The 19,759-nt window shown below is 38.3% G+C and overlaps 1 protein-coding gene across 2 annotated transcripts in view; it reads left to right on the top strand.

Moving 5' to 3' along the window:
• MICU2 (mitochondrial calcium uptake 2) overlaps positions 1–19,759 on the top strand; it is a 245,875-nt gene that overhangs the window by 213,835 nt on the left and 12,281 nt on the right. For both annotated transcript variants that reach the window (XM_049867443.1, XM_049867444.1), the window contains exons 8-9: positions 7,519–7,616; positions 19,333–19,504. In XM_049867443.1, the coding sequence (XP_049723400.1) occupies positions 7,519–7,616; positions 19,333–19,504 (270 nt within the window). The remainder of the gene's footprint in view (positions 1–7,518; positions 7,617–19,332; positions 19,505–19,759) is intronic.

The raw sequence follows: 19,759 nt of genomic DNA, 5'->3' as shown, positions 1-19,759 counted from the left end.
TCTTCAAAAATGTGCTCTTTGATCTTCATCAGTAAGTGCTTCAAGTCCTCTTCACTTTTCAGCAAACAAGGTTATGTCATCCATGTATATCCCAAGTTGTTAATGAGTCTTCCTCCAGTCCTGATGCTGCGTTCTTCTTCGTATAATCTAGCTTCTTGGATTTTGTGTGCAGCATACAGATTGAATAATTGTGGTAAAAGGATACAACCTCGATGCAGACCTTTCCTGACTTTAAACCACATGGTATCCCCTTGTTCTGTTCAAACTACTGCCTCTTGGTCTATGTACAAGTTCCTCATGAACACAAGTGAATGTTCTGGAATTCTCATTCTTCTCAATGTGTAATCCATAATTTGTTATGATCCTCACAGTCGAATGCCTTTGCACAGCCAGTAAAACACAATAAGCTTCTTTCTAGTATTCTCTGCTTTCAGCCAAAATCCAGCTGATGTCAGCAATGATATCTCTCGTTCCACATCTTTTTCGGAATCCAGCTTGAATTTCTTGCAGTTCCCTATCCATGTACCGCTGCAGCAGTTTTTGAATGATCTTCAGCAAAATTTTAGTTGCTTGTGATATTAATGATATCTGTCAATAATTTCTACATTTCATTGGATCACCTTTCTTTGGAATGAGCATGAGTACTGACAGATCTCATCTAGTCAGTTGGCCAGTTAGCTGTCTTCCAAATTTCTCAGCATAGACGAGTGAGCACCTCAAGCACTGCATACATTTGTCGAAACATCTCAAATGGTATTCCGTAAATTCCTGGAGCCTTGTTTTTCACCAATGCTTTCAGTGCCGCTTGAACTTCTTCTTCAATACCATCAGTTGCTACTTCCTGAGATGGTTGAATGTTGACCAGTTCTTTTTGGTACAGTGACTCTGTGTATTCCTTCCATCTTCTTTTGATACTTCCTGCATCACTAAATATTTTGCCCATAGATTCCTTCAGTATTGCAACTCAAGGTTTGGATATTTTCTTCTTTTCTTTCAGCTTGAGAATTGCTTAGTATGTTCTTCCCTTTTGGTTTTCTAACTCCAGGTCTTTATACATTTTATTATAATACTTTACTTTGTCTTCTGGAGCCATTCTTTGAAATCTTCTGTTGAGCTCTTCTGTTTCATCATTCCTTCCATTCACTTTAGCAAGTTTCAGAGTCCTTCTGACATCTATTTTGGTCTTTTCTTTCTTCCCTGTCTTTTTAATGACCTTTTGCATTCTTCATGTGTGATGTCCTTGATGTCATCCTGCAACTCGTCTGGTCGTTAGTGTTTGTTGTGCCAAATCTCTTCTTGAGATGGTCTCTAAATTCAGGTGGGATATACTGAAAGTCATACTTTGGCTCTTGTGGGCTTGCTCTAATTTTCTTCAGCTTCAGCTTGAAGTTGCGTATGAGCAATTGATGGTCTGTCCCACAGTCAGCCCCTGGCCTTGTTCTGACTGATGATATTGAGCTTCTTCATCATCTCTTTTTACAAATGCAGTCGATTTGATTCCTGTGTATTCCATCTGGCGCGTTCCACGTGTAAAGTCGCTGTTTATGTTGTTGAAAAATGGTACATCCAATGGATAGGTCATTGGTCTTGCAGAATTCTGTCATGCAATCTCTGGCTTTGTTTCTATCACCAAGGCCATATTTTCCAACTACTGATCCTACTTTGTTTCCAGCTTTCACGTTCCAATCATCAGTAATTATCAATGCATCTTGATTGCATGTTTGATCAATTTCAGGCTGTAAAAGTTGGTACAAATCTTCAAATTCTTCATCTTTGGCCTTGGTTCCTGTGTAAATTTGAATAGTCATATTAACTGGTCTTACTTGTAGGCATATGGATATTATCATATCACTGACAGTATTCTATTTCAGGATTGATCTTGAAATGTTCTTTTTGACAAGGAATGGGACACCATTCCTCTTAATTTATCGTTCCTGGCAGAGTAGACTATACGATTGTCTGATTCAAAATGGCCAGTACCAGTTCATTTCAGCTCACTAACATGTAGGATATTGATCTTTATGCATTCCATTTCATTTTTTACAACTTACAGTTTTCCTGTAAGATTCATTTCCTGTAAAGATTCATGCTTTGTACATTTCATGATCCTATTATTAGTGGATATTTACAGCTGTTTCTTCTTATTTTGAGTCATGTCACATCCGCAAATGCAGAGCCCGAAAGCTTTACTCCATCCACATTGTTATGGTTAACTCGGCTTTGAAGAGGTAGCTCTTTCCCAGTTGTATTTTGAGTGCCGTTCAACCTGAGGGGTTCATCCTCAGACAATGTTCTGCTGCTATTCACTGGCTGATTTTTTAAGAAGTATATCACTACATCCTTCTTCCTAGCCTGTCTTAGTCTAGAAGCTCCACTGAAACCTGTCCACCACAAGTGACCTTGCTGGGTATTTGAAATACCAGTGGCATAGCTTCCAGCATCACAACAATATGCAAGCCATCTCAGTGCAACAAACTGACAGACAAGTGGTAAATCTATAAAATAAACCTGTAGAAGTAATAAGTGACTGGAGCAAGGTCGCAGGATACAAGATAAACATACAAAAATCAAGTGTATTTCTGTATACTGGCAGTGAACACATGGACACTGAAATTTAAAATATGATATCATTTACAGTCATTCAAAAAAAAATGTAAGTCTTTTCAACAAATGGTACTGAGACAATTGGATATCCACATGGAAAAGAATGAAGTTGAACTCCTCCCTCACACCACTTTCAAAAAATAAATTCAGCGAAGACCTACGTGTAAGAGCTAAAACTATAAAACTCTTAGAAGAAAACATAGGGGTAAATCTTCATGACTGAGCTTTGTCAGTGAATTCTTAGATATGACACCAAAAGCACAAGCAACAAAAGAAAAAATAGATAAATTGGACTTTTTCAAAGTTAAAAACTTTCGGGCATCAAAGGACATTATAAGTGAAAAAAGCAATCTACAGAATGGGAGAAAGTATTTGCAAATCATATATGTGATAAATGTCTACTCTCAGAATTGATGAACTCTTAGCAATTCAACAACAAAAAGACAACCAAAGTAAAAAATATGGAAAGGATGTTAATAGACATTTCTTCAAAAAAGATATGACCAACAAGCACATGAAAAAATGCTCAACAGCATTAACCATTGGGGAGGTGCAAATCAAAACCTACTAGGATGGCTCTCATCAAAAAAAAACAGACAATAGCAAGTGTTGACAAGGATGGGGAGAAATTAGAACACTTGCACACTACCGTGCGATTGCAAAATGGTGGCAGTGCTGTGGAAAACAGCTTGATAGTTCCTCAAAAGGTTAAACAGAATTGCCATGTGGCCCAGGAATTCCACTCCTAGGAATTTCAAAAGAATTGAAAACAGATAAAAACCTATGCATATATATTCATAGCAGCACTATTCACAATAGCCAAAAAGTAGAAAGAACCCATCTTTCTATCAACACATGAATGGATAAACAAAATGTGGTCTATCCATACAATGGAATATTATTCAGCCACACCAAAAAAAAAAAAGAAATGTTGATACATGTTACCACCACTATCATCAGTTGCCATCAATTCCAACTCACGTGGTACAACATGGATAAACCTAAAACTGAATGAAAAAGCTGGACACAAAAGGTCACATATTCTATGATTCATTTATATAAAACATCCAGAATAGTAAGCCCACAGAGACAGAAAGCATATTAGTGGTTTCTAAGGACTGGGGGTCAGTGGAAGTGGAGAATAACTGCCTAATGGGTATGGAGTTTCCTTTCTGGAGTTACAAAAATAACTAGTTAGAGGTGATGGTTGCACAGCTGTGAATGTACTAAATGCCAATTAACTGTATATTTTATAATTATTCATTTTATGTCAATTATACTTGAATTAAAATAATCAGAATAGAAGTGAAAGGTAATAATTTAGATGTAACTCTAACAAAACATTTATAAGTTTGTATGCTAAAAACTACACAACACAGAAATCAAAGATCTAAAAAAATGGAGAGACAATACTATATTCATGGATTAGAAGACTCAGCATAGTAAAGATGTTAATTCTCCCCAAATTGATACACAGTTTAAATGCAATTCCTACCAAAATTTCAGCAAGATTTTTTGCAGACGCCAAATAAGATTATTCTAAAATTTATGTGGAAAGGCAAAGGTACTGTGGGGGTGGGGTACTAGAGTAGCTAAAATAGTTTTGATTTTTGTTTTTAATTTAGAAATGAATATGTGTTTATTTTAAGCATGTGGTTTATGAGATTTTTGTTAGGAAGGTTTTAGTAGAGAAAGTGAGATTTTTAGGAGGCCTCTGCTGGAGGAAAATGTCAGGTGCTTCGTTATGAGCAGAGCAATTGAGAGCAGCTCATGTGCTTCCAGCTCTCTTAAGTAAAGCTTCTATCAAGCTGTGCCATGGCACTCTGTCATAGCTTTCCAAGGTTCTTCTTTAGTCTTTCAGAGGATGAATACTATTAGCAGGTCCACTGAACAGAATTCAGCTTTGTGGATTTGAGTGTAAGGAATACTTTTTTTCCTTGCTGCAACTGCACAAGCTGCCTGTGTCAAGATCAAACAAAAGGCTACCCCAGTTTGTCGTAAACATCCCTGTCCCTTGTGAAAGTAGCCACCCTGGTGATGTAGAACTGAGTCATTCCCGTCCCCCTTTTTTTTTTAAATAATATTTTGTTGAGTTTTTGGTGAAAGTTTACACAGTAAGTTAGGTTCCCATTTGACAGTTTCCATACAAATTGTTCAGTGACATTAATTAAATTTATCACAGTGTATCAACATTCTCTGTGTGTTGTTTGTTCCATTTCTAGTACTCTAGTTTACTTGCCGCCTTATCTTCTCATCTTTGCTTTTGGTCTCATACTGATGGTTTTTAAATAGAGCACCAATCTTTATTTTGTGTGCTACTCTGCAATTTTGCTAAAAGGGGACCTGAGGGAATAGGCTTGGTTCTAGGTTAAAAGAGAGCCTGAAGGTAATAGTCTCAGAGAATCCACTAAAATAGTTTTGAAAAAGAAGAATAAAGTGGGAGGAATAAGTCTACACAATTTCAAGACTTAACTGTGTGGTATTCTTCAACAGATTATGCTGGAACAATGGGATATCAACAGATTCCTCTTCCCCCCGAAAAAATGAGCATTGGCCTAAGTCTCACATCTTATAGAATAATTAACTCAAAATGGATCACAGACTTAAATATAAAATGTGAAACTATAAACATTTTAGAAAAAAAAACATAGCAAATCTTTGGGACCTAAGGCTAAGAAAAAAATTCTTAGGCTTGACACCAAAACCATCACCCATAAAGGAAAAATAGATCAATTAGACTTCACCAAAATTACAACTTTTACTCTGCAAAAGATCCTGATAAAGTGATGGAAAAACAAACTACAAAGGACTAGTATACATATAAAATAAAATTCTCAAAACTCAACAGTAAAAAAAAAAAATCCAATTAGAAAATGGGCAAAAGACATGAAGAGACATTTCGCGGAAGAGGATATGCAGATAGCAAATAAGCGAATGAAAAGATGTTCAACATCATTAGCCATCAGGGAAATGCAGATTAAAACCACGGTGCGATGTCACTACACATCTATCCGAATGACTAAAATAAAAAGTAGTGACGGCACTAAATGCTCCCAAGGATGTGGAAAAACTGGAGCACTCACACCTCGCTGGCAGGAATATAAAATGGTATAACCACCCTGGAAAAGGTTTGGCAGTTTCTTCAAAAACTAAAAATGCAGCAAACATACAGCCCAGCAGTTGCACTCCTGTGTATCTGTCCCTGAGAAATGAAAACCTATGGTAACACAAAAACTTAAATGTGAATATTTATAGCAGCTTTATTTGTAATAGCCAAAAACTGTAAACAACTCAAATCTCCTCCAGTAGGCAAATTGGTTAAACTGTGGTACATCCGTATCATGGAATACTACTCAGCAATAATAAAAAGAACACAATATTGATAAACACGACAACCTAGATGAATCTCCTGAAAATTATGCTGAGTGAAAAATGCTAGTACCAAAAGGTTACACACTGTATGGTTTCATTTATGTAACCTTTTAAAAAAAAAAAAATACAGATATAAAAAAAAATTGTTACTTTAACCATTTCTCAGTGTACAATAATTCAGTGACATTCATTACTTTCACCACATGATGCTACCGTCACCACCGTATGTAATATTTTTAAAATGACAAAATTACAGAAATAGAGAACTGATTAATGGTTTCCAGAGGTTATGGAAAGGGTAGGGGGCAGAAGGAAAGTCTTTATGTCTAGACTGGCTTTTTCATCTGTTTTGCCTGATTCGTTCCTTTTTTCTTTCTGCTATACTGCCTTTGTTTAGAGTCATGCTATTTCTTTTCTGTGTCTTCATCATGCTCATGCTGTCTAAACCTTCTCTTTGCTCCTACAGAGCACAAATGAAATTCTCCTTGATACCTGAGTATTGCATTTTGACCCACTTTTCTGGAGACTGAAGGGGTGAAGACAGGAAAGGGAGTTCATTGGGCTGAATGAATACAGTCCTTGTTGGAGGATCAGGTTCTCTTCTGTCTTCTGTGATCCCATCACAAGTCCTAGACCACAGCCTGCTTTCACCACTCCAAACATATATCTCTATGGGCATCTGATTAATACCTCAGTTTAACATAGGACCCTGGAACATTCTAAGCCCTGGAAGTCCTTTAAGTCCCACCAAGTTATGAACAAGTTTCTATCGGAGTTTTTCAATGAGTTGTCCCAGGGTTGTCTTTTCACCCCATTAATCTACTGATTGCCAAGTTGAAAGTTTTAATGAAGTTCTCATAATATAATAATCTCACCTCCTACTGCAATTTCTGAGAAGTAGGGTTGGGGGCAGGATTAAGAGATTATGCTAGACCATCCAATACCTGAGTCTATTTTTTTCTTCCTCTGTCTGCTGTTTTTCAGAACATTTGGTTTAAGGTTGTTCCCTCTTTCATTGTCTGTTTGCCACTGATAATATTCTGGCAGTTTTGTTTTGCCATTCATTTTGTTGTTTATTTTATTAAAGAATGGAAGGAGGAAGAATCTATGAGTCTGTAACTCCTTTACCTTTAAATGAAATTCTCACCTACTAATTTTATAACTAGGAAAAATAAATGTTTTTCAAGTACTTCTAACATTTAGCAAAATTTCAAAGATTTTCCTGCTTGAATTCTCTGAGTGTTGCTTTATTAGAAAATGCCTAGGGTCATATATTTTAGCTTGATCTAAGATTTTGTTTACTGCTAAATTCTACTTTGAATATTTTAACCCTCATTATTTCTCTCCTGCATAAGCAAAGGTGGTTATTCAACGTAACGAAGAGAAAGAGTGGCTCAGCTCTTCTCTTCTACCCTTCGTGTGTGTGCGCGCGCGCGTGCACCGTAAGAATCATATGTGGATATTACCCTGAAAGTTCCAGTTACAGGATCCATTTTTGTTCTTGTTCATAATTATTTGAAATTATTGTACAATTTTTTATAGGAACCAAAAGTGCAAGAACCTGAAGTTAACACAACTCTTCAGATACGTTTCTTCGGAAAAAGAGGAGAAAAAAAACTTCATTATAAAGAGTTTCGAAGGTAAATGCAATATTTATATTCATTTAGAGAAATATTATAGCTAAGAAATGAAAAAGCAACTGAATATATTAATTTCTCAGAACTACAGACCATATAACTAAACACTATTTGTGGGACTATATAGTATATGTCTCTGAGAACTAAACCTATAAAGTCACTGTCTTAGTTACCTGGTGCTACCATAACAAAAATACCACAAGTGGGGGTTTAAAAAACAGGAATTTATTGTCTCATGGTTTTGGAGGCTAGAAGTTCAAATCAGGGCATTGGCTCTAGAGGAGATCCTTTTTTGCCAGTAGCCCTGGGAGTCCCTTGGTGTCTGTGTTCCCTATGTATATATGTGTGTCTATTAGGTTCTTTGTATAACTCAGGAATGACTAGGTTTAGGACTCACCCTACACTGGCATGGCCTCATTAATATAACAAAAGAAAAACCCTCATTCCAAACAGGGTCACATCCACAGGTACAAGGGATCAGGACTATAGTACATATTTGGGGGGACAAAATTCAATCACAGTAGTTACTGTGCTTAAAATATGTCTAACCTATGGTGAAAAGTAATATCTTTTATAGAATACAATAATTCTCTTTAGCAATTTAATGCTAGCAGCTAATAGAGAAATGTTCCTTGTATCAGTTCGTTCTTAATGCAAAACAAACCAGCCCAGCTTAACTGGTCTTAACTACAGTAAACAATGACCATTTATTATTGCCATGAGTCTTTGGGCAGTTCTCCTGATCTGAGCCAAGACTGGCTGATTTTGACTGGATTCATTCATGTATCTGCAGCCAGCTGGTGGGTTGACTGGCAGCTGACTGTCCTGGGATGGCCTTACCTGGGACATCTCACCTCTGCTCCATGTGGTCTCTGATCTGCTACCACAGGGGTTGGCAAACTTTCTGTAAAGGGGCAGATAGTAAAGACAGTTGTTGCAACTACTCAGCTCTACCACTTTAGTGTGAAAGCAGCCATAAACAGTATGTTAACAAATGGGCATATCTATATTCCAGTAAAACTTTACAAAACAATCAGTAGGTAGGATTTCTTCTGTGAGCCATAGTTTGCCAATCTGCTGTAGCAGGCAAACCCAGACTTTCTTATGGCCCTGTCAGGGATCTAACAGAAAAAGTGGAAATATATGCATTTTTTTAAACCTCTGCCAGAGTCAAGTTTGCTACTGTTCCATTGGCCGGAGCAAGTCACATGGCCCAGCCCCAAGTCAGAGTGGGAGCAAACTCCAGAGTTAGAGGGCAAAAGGCATGGATATAGAAAGGCCATTACTTGAGGCCATGAATGCAGTCACTCCACCTATTTTTTATATGTGTGTGTGTAAAAATGATTTAGGGGCAGTATCAGACCTCCTCCAACCCTTCAAGAGGGAAGGAGAACCAAAATCAAGAGTCCAAGACTGATTTCTATGAGGTGGCTGTCAGACACGCCTCCTCTCTCCATCTTCACCAATTCTGACACCAACTGTCCCTCCATACTGGGTTCGATAACTCATTGCAACAGCCACACAGAACTCACAGACCATACTCAACAACCATGGGGTTTATTAGGGAAGCAACAGTTACAGTTCAGGCTCAAGAACACTCAGGATACAGGCCTTCCATCAGGATAGCCTCTCCCCAGCTGTGCTCACAGGCACACCTCTCCCTGGCCCTCAGTCTCTGCCCAAAGGCACTCAGCTTTCTCTCTCCATGGGCCAGGAAGGCCATTGTGCCGTCTTCTGCTACCGGTTCTCTCCTGCTGGTCTCTCCTTCCCTGGTGGTGGTGGGATCTTCGCCACTGCTCCGGAATTGGCTCTCTTTTAAGGCAAAACTGGCTGATACCCTTGGTAAGCCACAATCACACAACCACTTGGGTGGGAGTTAAAAGCCCGTGGCTAAAAAGGCCACACACACAAAAGTAATTAATCCACCGCAGTGTGTGTATTTAAGTAGATAATGTAGGTACTTGGAAACCCTGGTGGCATAGTGGTTAAGTGCTACGGCTGCTAACCAAAGTGTTGGCAGTTCAAATCTGCCAGGCACTCCTTGGAAACTCTATGGGGCAGTTCTACCCTGTCCTATAGGGTCACTATGAGCCAGAATCGACTCAGTGGCACTGGGTTTGGTTTTGGTTTGGTAATGTAGGTACTTAAGAGGAAGCCGGAATTAGCAGAGCTCCCAGCTAAAGCAATTTCCTGCATGACACTATGGAAGGAGATGGGCACTGGAACCAGAAAGAATAGCATGCAAATCCTGTACCTGTAGTCACTAATGGTTATTTTGAACAACTTATTTTACCTCCCTGAGTTCATTTCTTCATCTGTAAAATGGGAATAATAATAATACTCACATTAAACCCTATAGGACAGAGTAGAACTGCCCCATATACTCACATTATATGATTATTATAAACATTGAAATATAGTGTCCTGCCTACCTTCTTCCCAATAAGATAAACCAGTTGCTGTCAAATCAGTTGTGATTCATGGTGACCCAATGTGTGTTAAAGTAGAACTGTGTTCTAAGTGGTTTTCAGTGGCTGATTTTTCAGAAGTCAGTCACCAGGCCTTTTTTCCAAGGCACCCCCGGATAGACTCGAACTTCCAATTTTTCATCCATTTCAGCACTTTAATCATTTTTATCACCCAGAGACTCTCCAATAAGAATGTTGTCGTTGTGTGCCATCAAGTTGATTCCAACTCAAAACAACCTTTATATGGCAGAGTAGGACTGTCCCATAGAGTTTCCCAGGCTATAATCTTTACAGGAGCAGATCGCCAGGTCTTTTCTCCCTCAGAGCCCCTGGTGGATATGAACCACCAACCTTTCAATTAGCAGCCAAACATTTAACCACTGCACCACCAGGACACCTACCCAATAAGAATAACTCCATGCAAAACAAATTGATTTTCCTTGCTTTGCCCCTCCACTAACCAGATTCTTTTTTTAAAAAATCAGAAAGCAGTACAGAATGGTGGCAAAAACACAGATTTGGAAGACAGGAGACCTGCATCCTGTTCAGCTCAATGCAGTTTAATAAAGATTTATTGAGTGCCTACTGTGTGCCAGGCCCTGTCTCAAACACTAGGGATAGTCCCTCCTGGGGATTGCCTCATTGGTGACGGAAACATGTAAAAAAGCATTTAAATACATTGTATTGAGTGTTATCATAGAAGTATAAGGTATTCTGGCAGCACAGAAGATCACTAAGTGCAGCCTGTATAGGAGAGTGGGAATTAGGGGATAAGGGAAGGCTCTCTGGAGAAAATGACATCTAGCGTAGTAGTTAAGAGCTACGGCTGCTAACCAAAAGGTGAGCGGTTCAAATCCACTAGGTGCTCCTTGGGAATCCTATGGGGCAGTTCTACTCTGTCCTTTAGGGTTGCTATGAGTTGGTGTCAACTCAATGGCAATGGTTTTTTTTTAAGCTGAGTCTTGACAGACAAACAGGAAGTAGCTCAACAAAAGCAGTTTGGCAAGGGAGGCATGAGAGGGAATGAGAACAGCATGAGCAAAGACGTTGATGTGTGCTGTTGAGTCAATTCCAACTCATAGCAGCCCTGTAGGATGGAGTAGAACTGCCCCATAGTGTTTCTAAGGCTTTAATTTTTTGAGAGCAGATCTCCAGGTCTTTTCTCCCACAGAGTAAATGGTGGGTTCAAACTACCAATCTTTTAGTTAGCAACCAAGGGCTTAACCATTACACTACCAGAGCTAGAGGCATGAACGTGTATCCTTTGTAAAGGAAATTATAAGCAGCTGGAGTTGTTACGTGCTGGAGAGTTGATTCCAACTCATAGGGACCCTATATACAACAGAACGAAACACTACCCAGTCTTGCTTCATCCTCACAATCGTTGTTATGCTTGAACTCGTTCTCGTCTCTGTGTCTGTCCTCATTAAGAGTTTTCCTCTTTTTTGCTCACCTCTACTTTGCCAAGCATGATGTCCTTCTCCAGGGACTGGTCCTTCCTGATAACATGTCCAAAGTATGTGAGACGAAGTCTTAACCATCCTTGCTTCTAAGGAGCATTCTTGCTGTACTTCTTCCAAGATAGATTTGCTCCTTCTTCTGGCAGTCCACGGTATGTTCAATATTCTTCGCCAGCACCCTAATTCAAATTCTTCTTCTGTCTTCCTTATTCGTTGTCCAGCTTTCACATGCATATAAGGCAGTTGAAAACACCATGCTTGGATAAGGCGCACCTTAGTCCTTAAAGTGACATCTTTGCTTTTTAACACTTTAAAGAGGTTTTTTTATATCAGATTTGCCCAATGCAATATGTTGTTTGATTTCTTGATGGCCACTTCCCTAGGCATTGATTGTGGATCCAAGTAAAATGAACTCCTTGACAACTTCAATATTTTTTTCATTTATCATGCTGTTGTTTAATGGTACAAGTGTGATGATTTTTGTTTTCTCTATGTTGAGGTAGAATCCATACTGAAGGCTGTAATATTTGATCTTCATCAGTAAGTGCTTCAAGTCCTCTTCATCTTAAGGCTGTATGATCAGTATATCACAGGTTGTTAATGAGTCTTCCTCTAATCCTGATGGTACGGTCTTCTGCACATAATCCAGCTTCTCAGACGGCTAATGAGAGAAGTAGGGGGTTAGAATTAGACTAAAGGAGGCCAATTTGGAGGATTTTATAATAGTTTGAGTTGAAAATTATGAGGGTGTAAACCAGAAAAATAGCAATGAAATGGAGAAGGGAGAAATTTTAGATTCTGAACAGAGACCATCAGTATGACTTAATACTCATTGGATATGGAGTAAAGGGAGAGAGGGGGGAATTAAGAGTAATCTCAGACTTGGAGGAATGGGGATCCCTGGTGGCACAGTGGTTAAGCACTCGGCTGCTAACCAAAAGGTCAGTGGTTCGAATCCACCAGCCACTCTACAGGCAAAAGATGTGGCAGTCTGCTTCCATAAAGATTACAGCCTTAGAATCCCTATGGGGCACTTTCTACTCTGTCCTGTAGGGTCGCTACGTGTTGGAATTGACTCAATAACATACAACAACAATGGCAGTAAAAGTGGTTTCAGTTGGGACATGTTGAATTTGAGATACATAAGGCACATCTGAATGAATAGCTAGTTGTAGATACCTGAGTAGAGAAGTCTGGATTCTAGATACAAATTTGGAAGTTAACAATATATTTAGGTAATCATTAAAATCATGAGAATGATATATACCAAGGAAAGAAGAATATTAGACAACTGTGGATGGAACCATAGCATGCACCAGCATTTAAGGGGTAAGCAGAAAAAGAGACGTCAGCAAAGGATGCTAAGAACAGTTACAGGGACAGGAAAAACAGTGACAAAAGTGTTTGAAGAAAAAAATGATAAACACTGCCACATGACCTAGAGAGATAAAGAAAAATGAGTACTAAAAAGTATTGGAAACATTAGTTGCCCTTTGCAGAGTCATTTCAATGGCCTAGTGAGACATGTACTTTGGACATGTCAGAAGGGCCAGTCCCTGGAGAAGGACATCATGCTTGGTAAAGTAGAAGGTCAGTAAAAACGAGGAAGACCCTCAATGAGATGGACTGACACGGTGGCTGTAACAATGGGTTCAAGCATAGCAATGATTGTGACAATGGCGCAGGATCAGGCAGTGTTTCATTCTGTTGTATGTGGAGTCGCTATGAGTTGGAACGCACTCGATGGAACCTAACAACAGCAACAGTGCGACAGAAACCTTAAGTGTAATATATTGAGGAATAAATGGGAGACAAGGAAATGGGACAGCAGGTATATAGGATTCTTTCACTTATTCAACAAATAATACCTGTTACATTCCAAGCACTATTTAGGCACTTGGAATATAACAGTGAACAGGACAAAATCTCTGCCTTCAGTAATCCTAGAGAGACTAAATATGAATAAGTAAACAAATTTTAGTTGTGATTAGTGTTATAAAGGAAATAATAGAATAGTTATTATAAAAAGTAAGGGCAGGGTCATATTACAGAGGACAGTCAGGAAAGGTCTTTCTGAGGAAGTAGTAACATTTCAACATGGATGATGAGAAAGGAACCAGGGAACGAGTATTCCAGACAAATATAATAGCAAGTGCAGATTCTTCAAGGCAACAAAGAGCTTGGCATGTTCTAGGACAGAAAGGCCAATGAAACAGAAATACTGTAAAAAAAAAAAAAAAAAATTTTTTTTTTTAGCGAGGTAGTGTCACCTGATGAGTTTGAAAGCTTTTGCCATATTATGTAGGGCTTTACAGAACACGTTAAGAAATTTGGATCATATTCCAAATACAATGGGAAGCCATTAAAGAGCAGCATAGTGGCATGATCATTGCCCATATTAAAAGATCACTCTGGTCGCTTTTTTTTTTTTTTCTGGTTGCAGTGTGAAGGGAAAGTAGATAAATGGACAGGGTTAGAACTGGAAGACCAATTGGGCCACAATTTAAGTAGCCCATGTACAAGACCATGGTAACTGGGAGTGGTAGGGGAAAGGGGAGAAAAATGGCAGGACTTCCTGTTAGATTGAATATAAAGGGTGAGGGAAAAAAATGGAAGTAGTAAGAGAATAAGTACATGAGAGGATAGAAGACTAGAGAACAGCATATTGGCTAAGGTGACAGGAGCAAGGTACATGATGTGACTGTCCTCAGTTATTATGTCTAGGTAAGTGTGAGGTTCCCTGCAGTCAGCAGAGGCTGATAAAGCTACCAACATAGTCTTTGGCTCAGGGTTCAAACAGAATACCACACTGGAGTTTTTCAAGCTTTTTAAGAAATTCTCCCCAGGGAATGTTGTTCTGTGAAATCATGGAGCAAAATAAATGAAAAAGAAATAGAAAAAAAAAAAAAATCAACCAAGGGAAAAGGCACATAGGGCAGAGTCCAGGAGGAACAGGCACAGCTTCCAGTGTTAAGAATTGCACAAGGATACACTTAATTCTCCCTGCAATGATGTGTGACAACACATGAAGTATTGCCAACCAGGGAAGCTCACCAGAGCCTGGGTTTTTATTGGAGTCAGTCCCATAGGCATGCAGTGTCTGCATTACTGTCTACTCAGTATCCTGCCCCACAGAGGTCAACTGATATGGGTAGAGGAAAACACTCTTAACAGGTAGAATGCTGGAAGGTTATCTGCCAGGAGCTGGTCCTTTGTTTGGAATGTGCAAGATTTGAAGAAGAAAAACCATGATTCATTTTGAACAACTAAGAAAAAATTACAAACACATATAGTTGTTGAAATGTGAAGATTGATATTTAACTCAGTTTTGTGTTATGTTGTGTTGTACTGTTAAGCTGTTTTCCTAGAAAGAGAAATTTGAGGTCATGAATATCTACAGTGAAATCCTGATAATTTTTGGCCAAAGTTTAAAAACACAGTAGTCACCTCTTATGTGCAGGGGATACGTTCCAAGAACCCCAGTGGATGTCTGAAACCTCAATTGTACCAAAACCTATATAAAAACCAAACCAAACCAAATCCATTGCCATCAAGTAGATTCCAGCTCGCTATCCTCTGCTGAGCTGTGCTGTACTGTACTGTACTATATATACTATACATATCTATGATAAAGTTTAATTTATAAATTAGCCACAGTAAGAGGTTAACAACAATAGCTAATAGTAAAATAGAAGCACTTTATGGCTTCTCTTTGGCATATCCAAATTGCCAGCATCACTTACTCTTGTGCTTTGGGGCCATTATTAAGTAAAATAAGGGTTGACTGAACACAAGTACTGTAGACCTTGGTTGACCACAGATAACTGAAACTGGAAAGTGAAACCGCAGTTAAGGGGGGACTGCTGTACACTGGTGAAATAAGGGATGGAAATCAGTCTGAGGGTAAGCATAGACTCTCTTTTGCACACAAAATATTTCCCTTTCTGGTTTATGCTGTATCATATAGGGCCCTGAATAAACAGAACAGATAATTAAGGGAACATCAGCAGTTTCAGGAAATTGTATATCTTTAAGAAAATGTCACTATAATACTAGATCAGTCTGGTGTTTCCAGAGACTTCTTGGTCTAATTAAATATCATTCAGTTCAGATTTTAAAATTCATTTTTTTTTCTTTAGTCACATTTGTCTTTGGTATATAAATTCTTGATTCTTTAATGAGGTAGACTTTATAATTAAATAACGGCTAGATTATAGAGCATTTCGTCTTCCTACCTTTTTTAAATAGTGTTGTATAATTAATTTTTACTACATTAAGGGGGAAATTGTCATAAATATGGGCACATAAAGACTCTTTGGCTCCTCCTTGATAAGGGGTTCTTTTTATTTATAATTAAGGCCTGTTCTTTAGTGGTTGGTATTATTCTATATTGGGTTAAATAGCCATACTGCTGTTATTGTTGTTAGGTGCGGTCCAGTCAGTTCCAAGTCATAGCTATCCCATGTACAGCAGAATGAAACACTGCTCAGTCTTGTGTCATCCTCACAGTCATTGTTATGCTTGAGCTCATTGTCCAGCTTTCACATGCACTTGAGCGATTGAAAACACCATGGCTTGGGTCAGGGGCACCTTAGTGCTTAAAGTGACATCTTTGCTTTTTAACACTTCAAAGAGGTCTTTTGCAGCAGGTTTGCCCAGTGCAACTCGTCATTTGATTTCTTGACTGCTGCTTCCATGGCTGTTGATTGTGGATCCAAGTAAAATGAAATCTTTGACAGCTTCAATCTTTTCTTTGTTTATTGGTCCAATTGCGAGGAATTTTGTTTCCTTTTATGTTGTGGTGTGTTCCATACTGAAGGCTGTGGTCTGATCATCAGCAAGTGCTTCAAGTCCTCTTCACTTTCAGCAAGCAAGGTTGTGTCATCTGCATAATGCAGGTTGTTAATGGGCCTTCCTCCAATCCTGATGTCTCATTCTTTTTCATATACTCCAGCTTCTCAGATTCTTTGCTCAGCATACACATTGAATAAGTATGGTGAAAGGATACAACCCCGATGCATACCTTTCTTGACATTAAACCACATAGTATCCCCTTGTTCTTTTCAAACAACTGTCTCTTAGTCTAAGTACAGGTTCCTCATAAGCACCATTAAGTGTTGTGGAATTCCCATTCTTTGCAATCTTATCCATAATTTGTTATAATCACACAGTCAAATGCCTTTTCATATTAATTAAAACACGGGTAAACATCTTTTTGGTATTCTCTGCTTTCAGCCAAGATCCATCTGATATCAGCATTGATATGCCTTGTTCCAAGTCCTTTTCTGAATCCAGCTTGAATTTCTGCCAGTGTACTGCTGCAACCACTTTTGAATGATCTTCAGCAAAATTTTCCTTGTGTGTGATATTAATGATATTGTTCGATAATTTCCGCATTCTGTTGGATCACCTTTCTTTGGAATGGGCACAAATATGGATCTCCTCCAGCCAGTTGGCCAGGTAGCTGTCTTCCAAATTTCTTGGCATAGATGAGTGAGCACTTGCAGTGTTGAATCCGTTTGTTGAAACATCTGAATTGGTATTCCCTCAATTCCTGGAGCCTTGTTTTTCGTCAGTGCCTTCAGTACAGCTTGGACCTGTTCCTTCAGCAAGACCAGTTCTTTTCAGTACAGTGACTCTGTGTATTCCTTCCTTCTTCTTTTGATGCTTCTTGTGTCCTTCAGTGTTTTTGTTTTTGTTTTCCTTTCTTTTTTTTTCCTTTTTTCTTTTAAATTGTGCTTTAGTTGAAAGTTTACAGTTCAAGTTAGTTTCTCATACAAAAATTTATACACACATTTGTTATGTGACCCTAGTGCTCCCCCTCTAGTGTAACAGCACACTCCTTTCCACCCTGGATTTCCTGTGTCCCTTCAACAAGCTCCTGTCCCTTTCTGCCCTCACATATCGTCTTTGGACAGGAGCTGTCCATTTAGTCTCATGTATCTACTTGAGCTAAGAAGCACACTCTTCCGTGTGTCATTCAGTGTTTTCCCCATAGAATCCTTCAGTATTGCAGCTCGAGGCTTGAGTTTTCTTCTGCAGTTCTTTCAGCTTGAGAAATGCCAAGCGTGTTCTTCCCTTCTGGTTTTCTAACTCCACGTCTTTGCATATTTCTTTATAATACTTTGTCTTCTTGAGCCGCCCTTTGAAATCTTCTGTTTAGCTCTTTTTCTTCTTTTACAAATGGCCATACTAGTTCTACAAAATTAGCTTTCGGAAAAAGTCCTTCATTATCTATTTTCAGTTTGCTCCCATGTACCACTTTCTTCAGGAATTCCGTTTCCCTCTTTAGTACTGATTATAAATTCACATCTCTAGAAAAGATTGCATAGAGATGACATAATTAGCAAACTAAAAATCTTTCAAATATTTTGTGACTTCCAGAAATTATATCTAATGTATTACCTGGCTTCAGAGCAAGCCAGAGTTCTACAAAGTAATAGCAGTGTTCAGTCTTCCAAAGGACTTACCCAGAAGAAGCGAAGGCAGGAACACAAAGAGAAACCTATACACCAATGGTCATCACAGTGCTTTTCACAACAGCCAAAAGGTGGAAACAACCCAAATGTACATCAGCAGAAGAATGGATAAACAAAATGTGGTATATACACAAACAGTGGAATATACTCAGCCATAAAGAGAAATGAGGTCCTGATGCATGCCACAGCATGGATGAACTTTGAAAATGTCATGCTGAGCAAAATCAGTCAGTTGCAAAAGGAAAAATACTGTATGATCCCACTTATATGAAATAAGCAAATATATAGAAACCATTACTAGTGGTTACCAGGGGTAGAAAGAGGGAAGGATGGGGGCGTTTTTATTCAGGGGACAGTGAGTTTATGTTAGTGGTGGTGGAATGTTTTGGATGAGGATAGTGATAACGATTGTACAACATGAAAAATATCAATGTCACTGAGTTGTAAATGTGGATATTGTATTGTTGGCAAATGTTTTGGTGTGTATGTTTTCACCACAATAAAAATGATGAACCTGAACTGACTGTGTAGTATAAGCCTATCCAGCTTCCTAGGCAGTTTTATTAGCTTAATTTACAGGCAATACAGGATCACCAACACAATAGCCAGCCTGCTAACATTGAATTAATTCTTGATGTCCTAAAACTCTTCTGAGCTGGATTAGAGAATTAACAATGCAAGTTATTCAAGTTACTTCTTCAGGAGAGACCAGAGTAGATCACGAAAGAAAAAAAAAGTTCTCAGAATGAACCAGAAGGTAATTTGAGACAGTATGACATAGTTCTATATGATGGGAGATAAATGCCAAAACAGCTTGATTTTATGAGCTACATCACTTTGAGCAATAGCATCAGACAGGCTGTAATGTTAAGAAAAAGAAAATCTTGGGCCCTGCAAGTAGTCTGTAAAGTCAAAGAGCGAAGCATCCTCTTGGAAAGAAAAGGGCTGCTAATTCCAAATAGGTGAGTTGTTTGTCATATTCATGTTGGAGACAACATTAAAAGTAGCAACTGTAAAATATTTTAGAGTTTATATTCTGCTCTGCTTGCTGCTGCTTTCTTTTGGTAGAGTTAATGCATACCAGGACAGCATCACATCACTACTGATTTTCTTTTCTGTAATCTGCACTGTTACTATTAACTATAGACATGAATGCACAGACTTAGAGAACACCTTAGCAGTATAATTTTCTTAAATGAATAATAAAAGGAAAATCTAATTATAAAATAGTTGTAGTTATTCTAATGCATTTACAGTATTAAGGTTAAATGCCATTATGTCACTTATATCAATTTTATATTTTGACATTTAGATTTATGGAAAATCTACAAACAGAAGTCCAAGAAATGGAATTCCTTCAATTTTCTAGAGGTTTAAGCTTCATGAGAAAAGAAGACTTTGCAGAATGGCTCCTTTTTTTTACTAACAGTGGAAATAAAGACATTTATTGGAAGAATGTGAGAGAGAAGTTATCAGCAGGAGAGGTCAGTGTACCCTTTTATTATGCATGTGATAAAGATGAAATGATAAGTGAGATACATTTATATAATTAAAGTAACTTCCAATTTAACAAAGACTATGCTACCTGTTTTTTTTATGCTACCTGGGTTTTTTTGTGTGTTTTGTTTTGCTTTTTGTGTGCTACTCCATAGTCATTATTTAAGTATAAAATCAAGTCGAGGTACATTCTCCACATAATATTTTCCTACGATGAACTATTACCTAAGAATCAGTATAGC

Source organism: Elephas maximus, chromosome 23 (genome assembly GCF_024166365.1).
Source record: "Elephas maximus indicus isolate mEleMax1 chromosome 23, mEleMax1 primary haplotype, whole genome shotgun sequence".
Classification (NCBI taxonomy): Eukaryota; Metazoa; Chordata; class Mammalia; order Proboscidea; family Elephantidae; genus Elephas; species Elephas maximus.
Note: the sequence above shows the minus strand (reverse complement) of the source record. Positions and strands in the feature narration are given on the sequence as shown.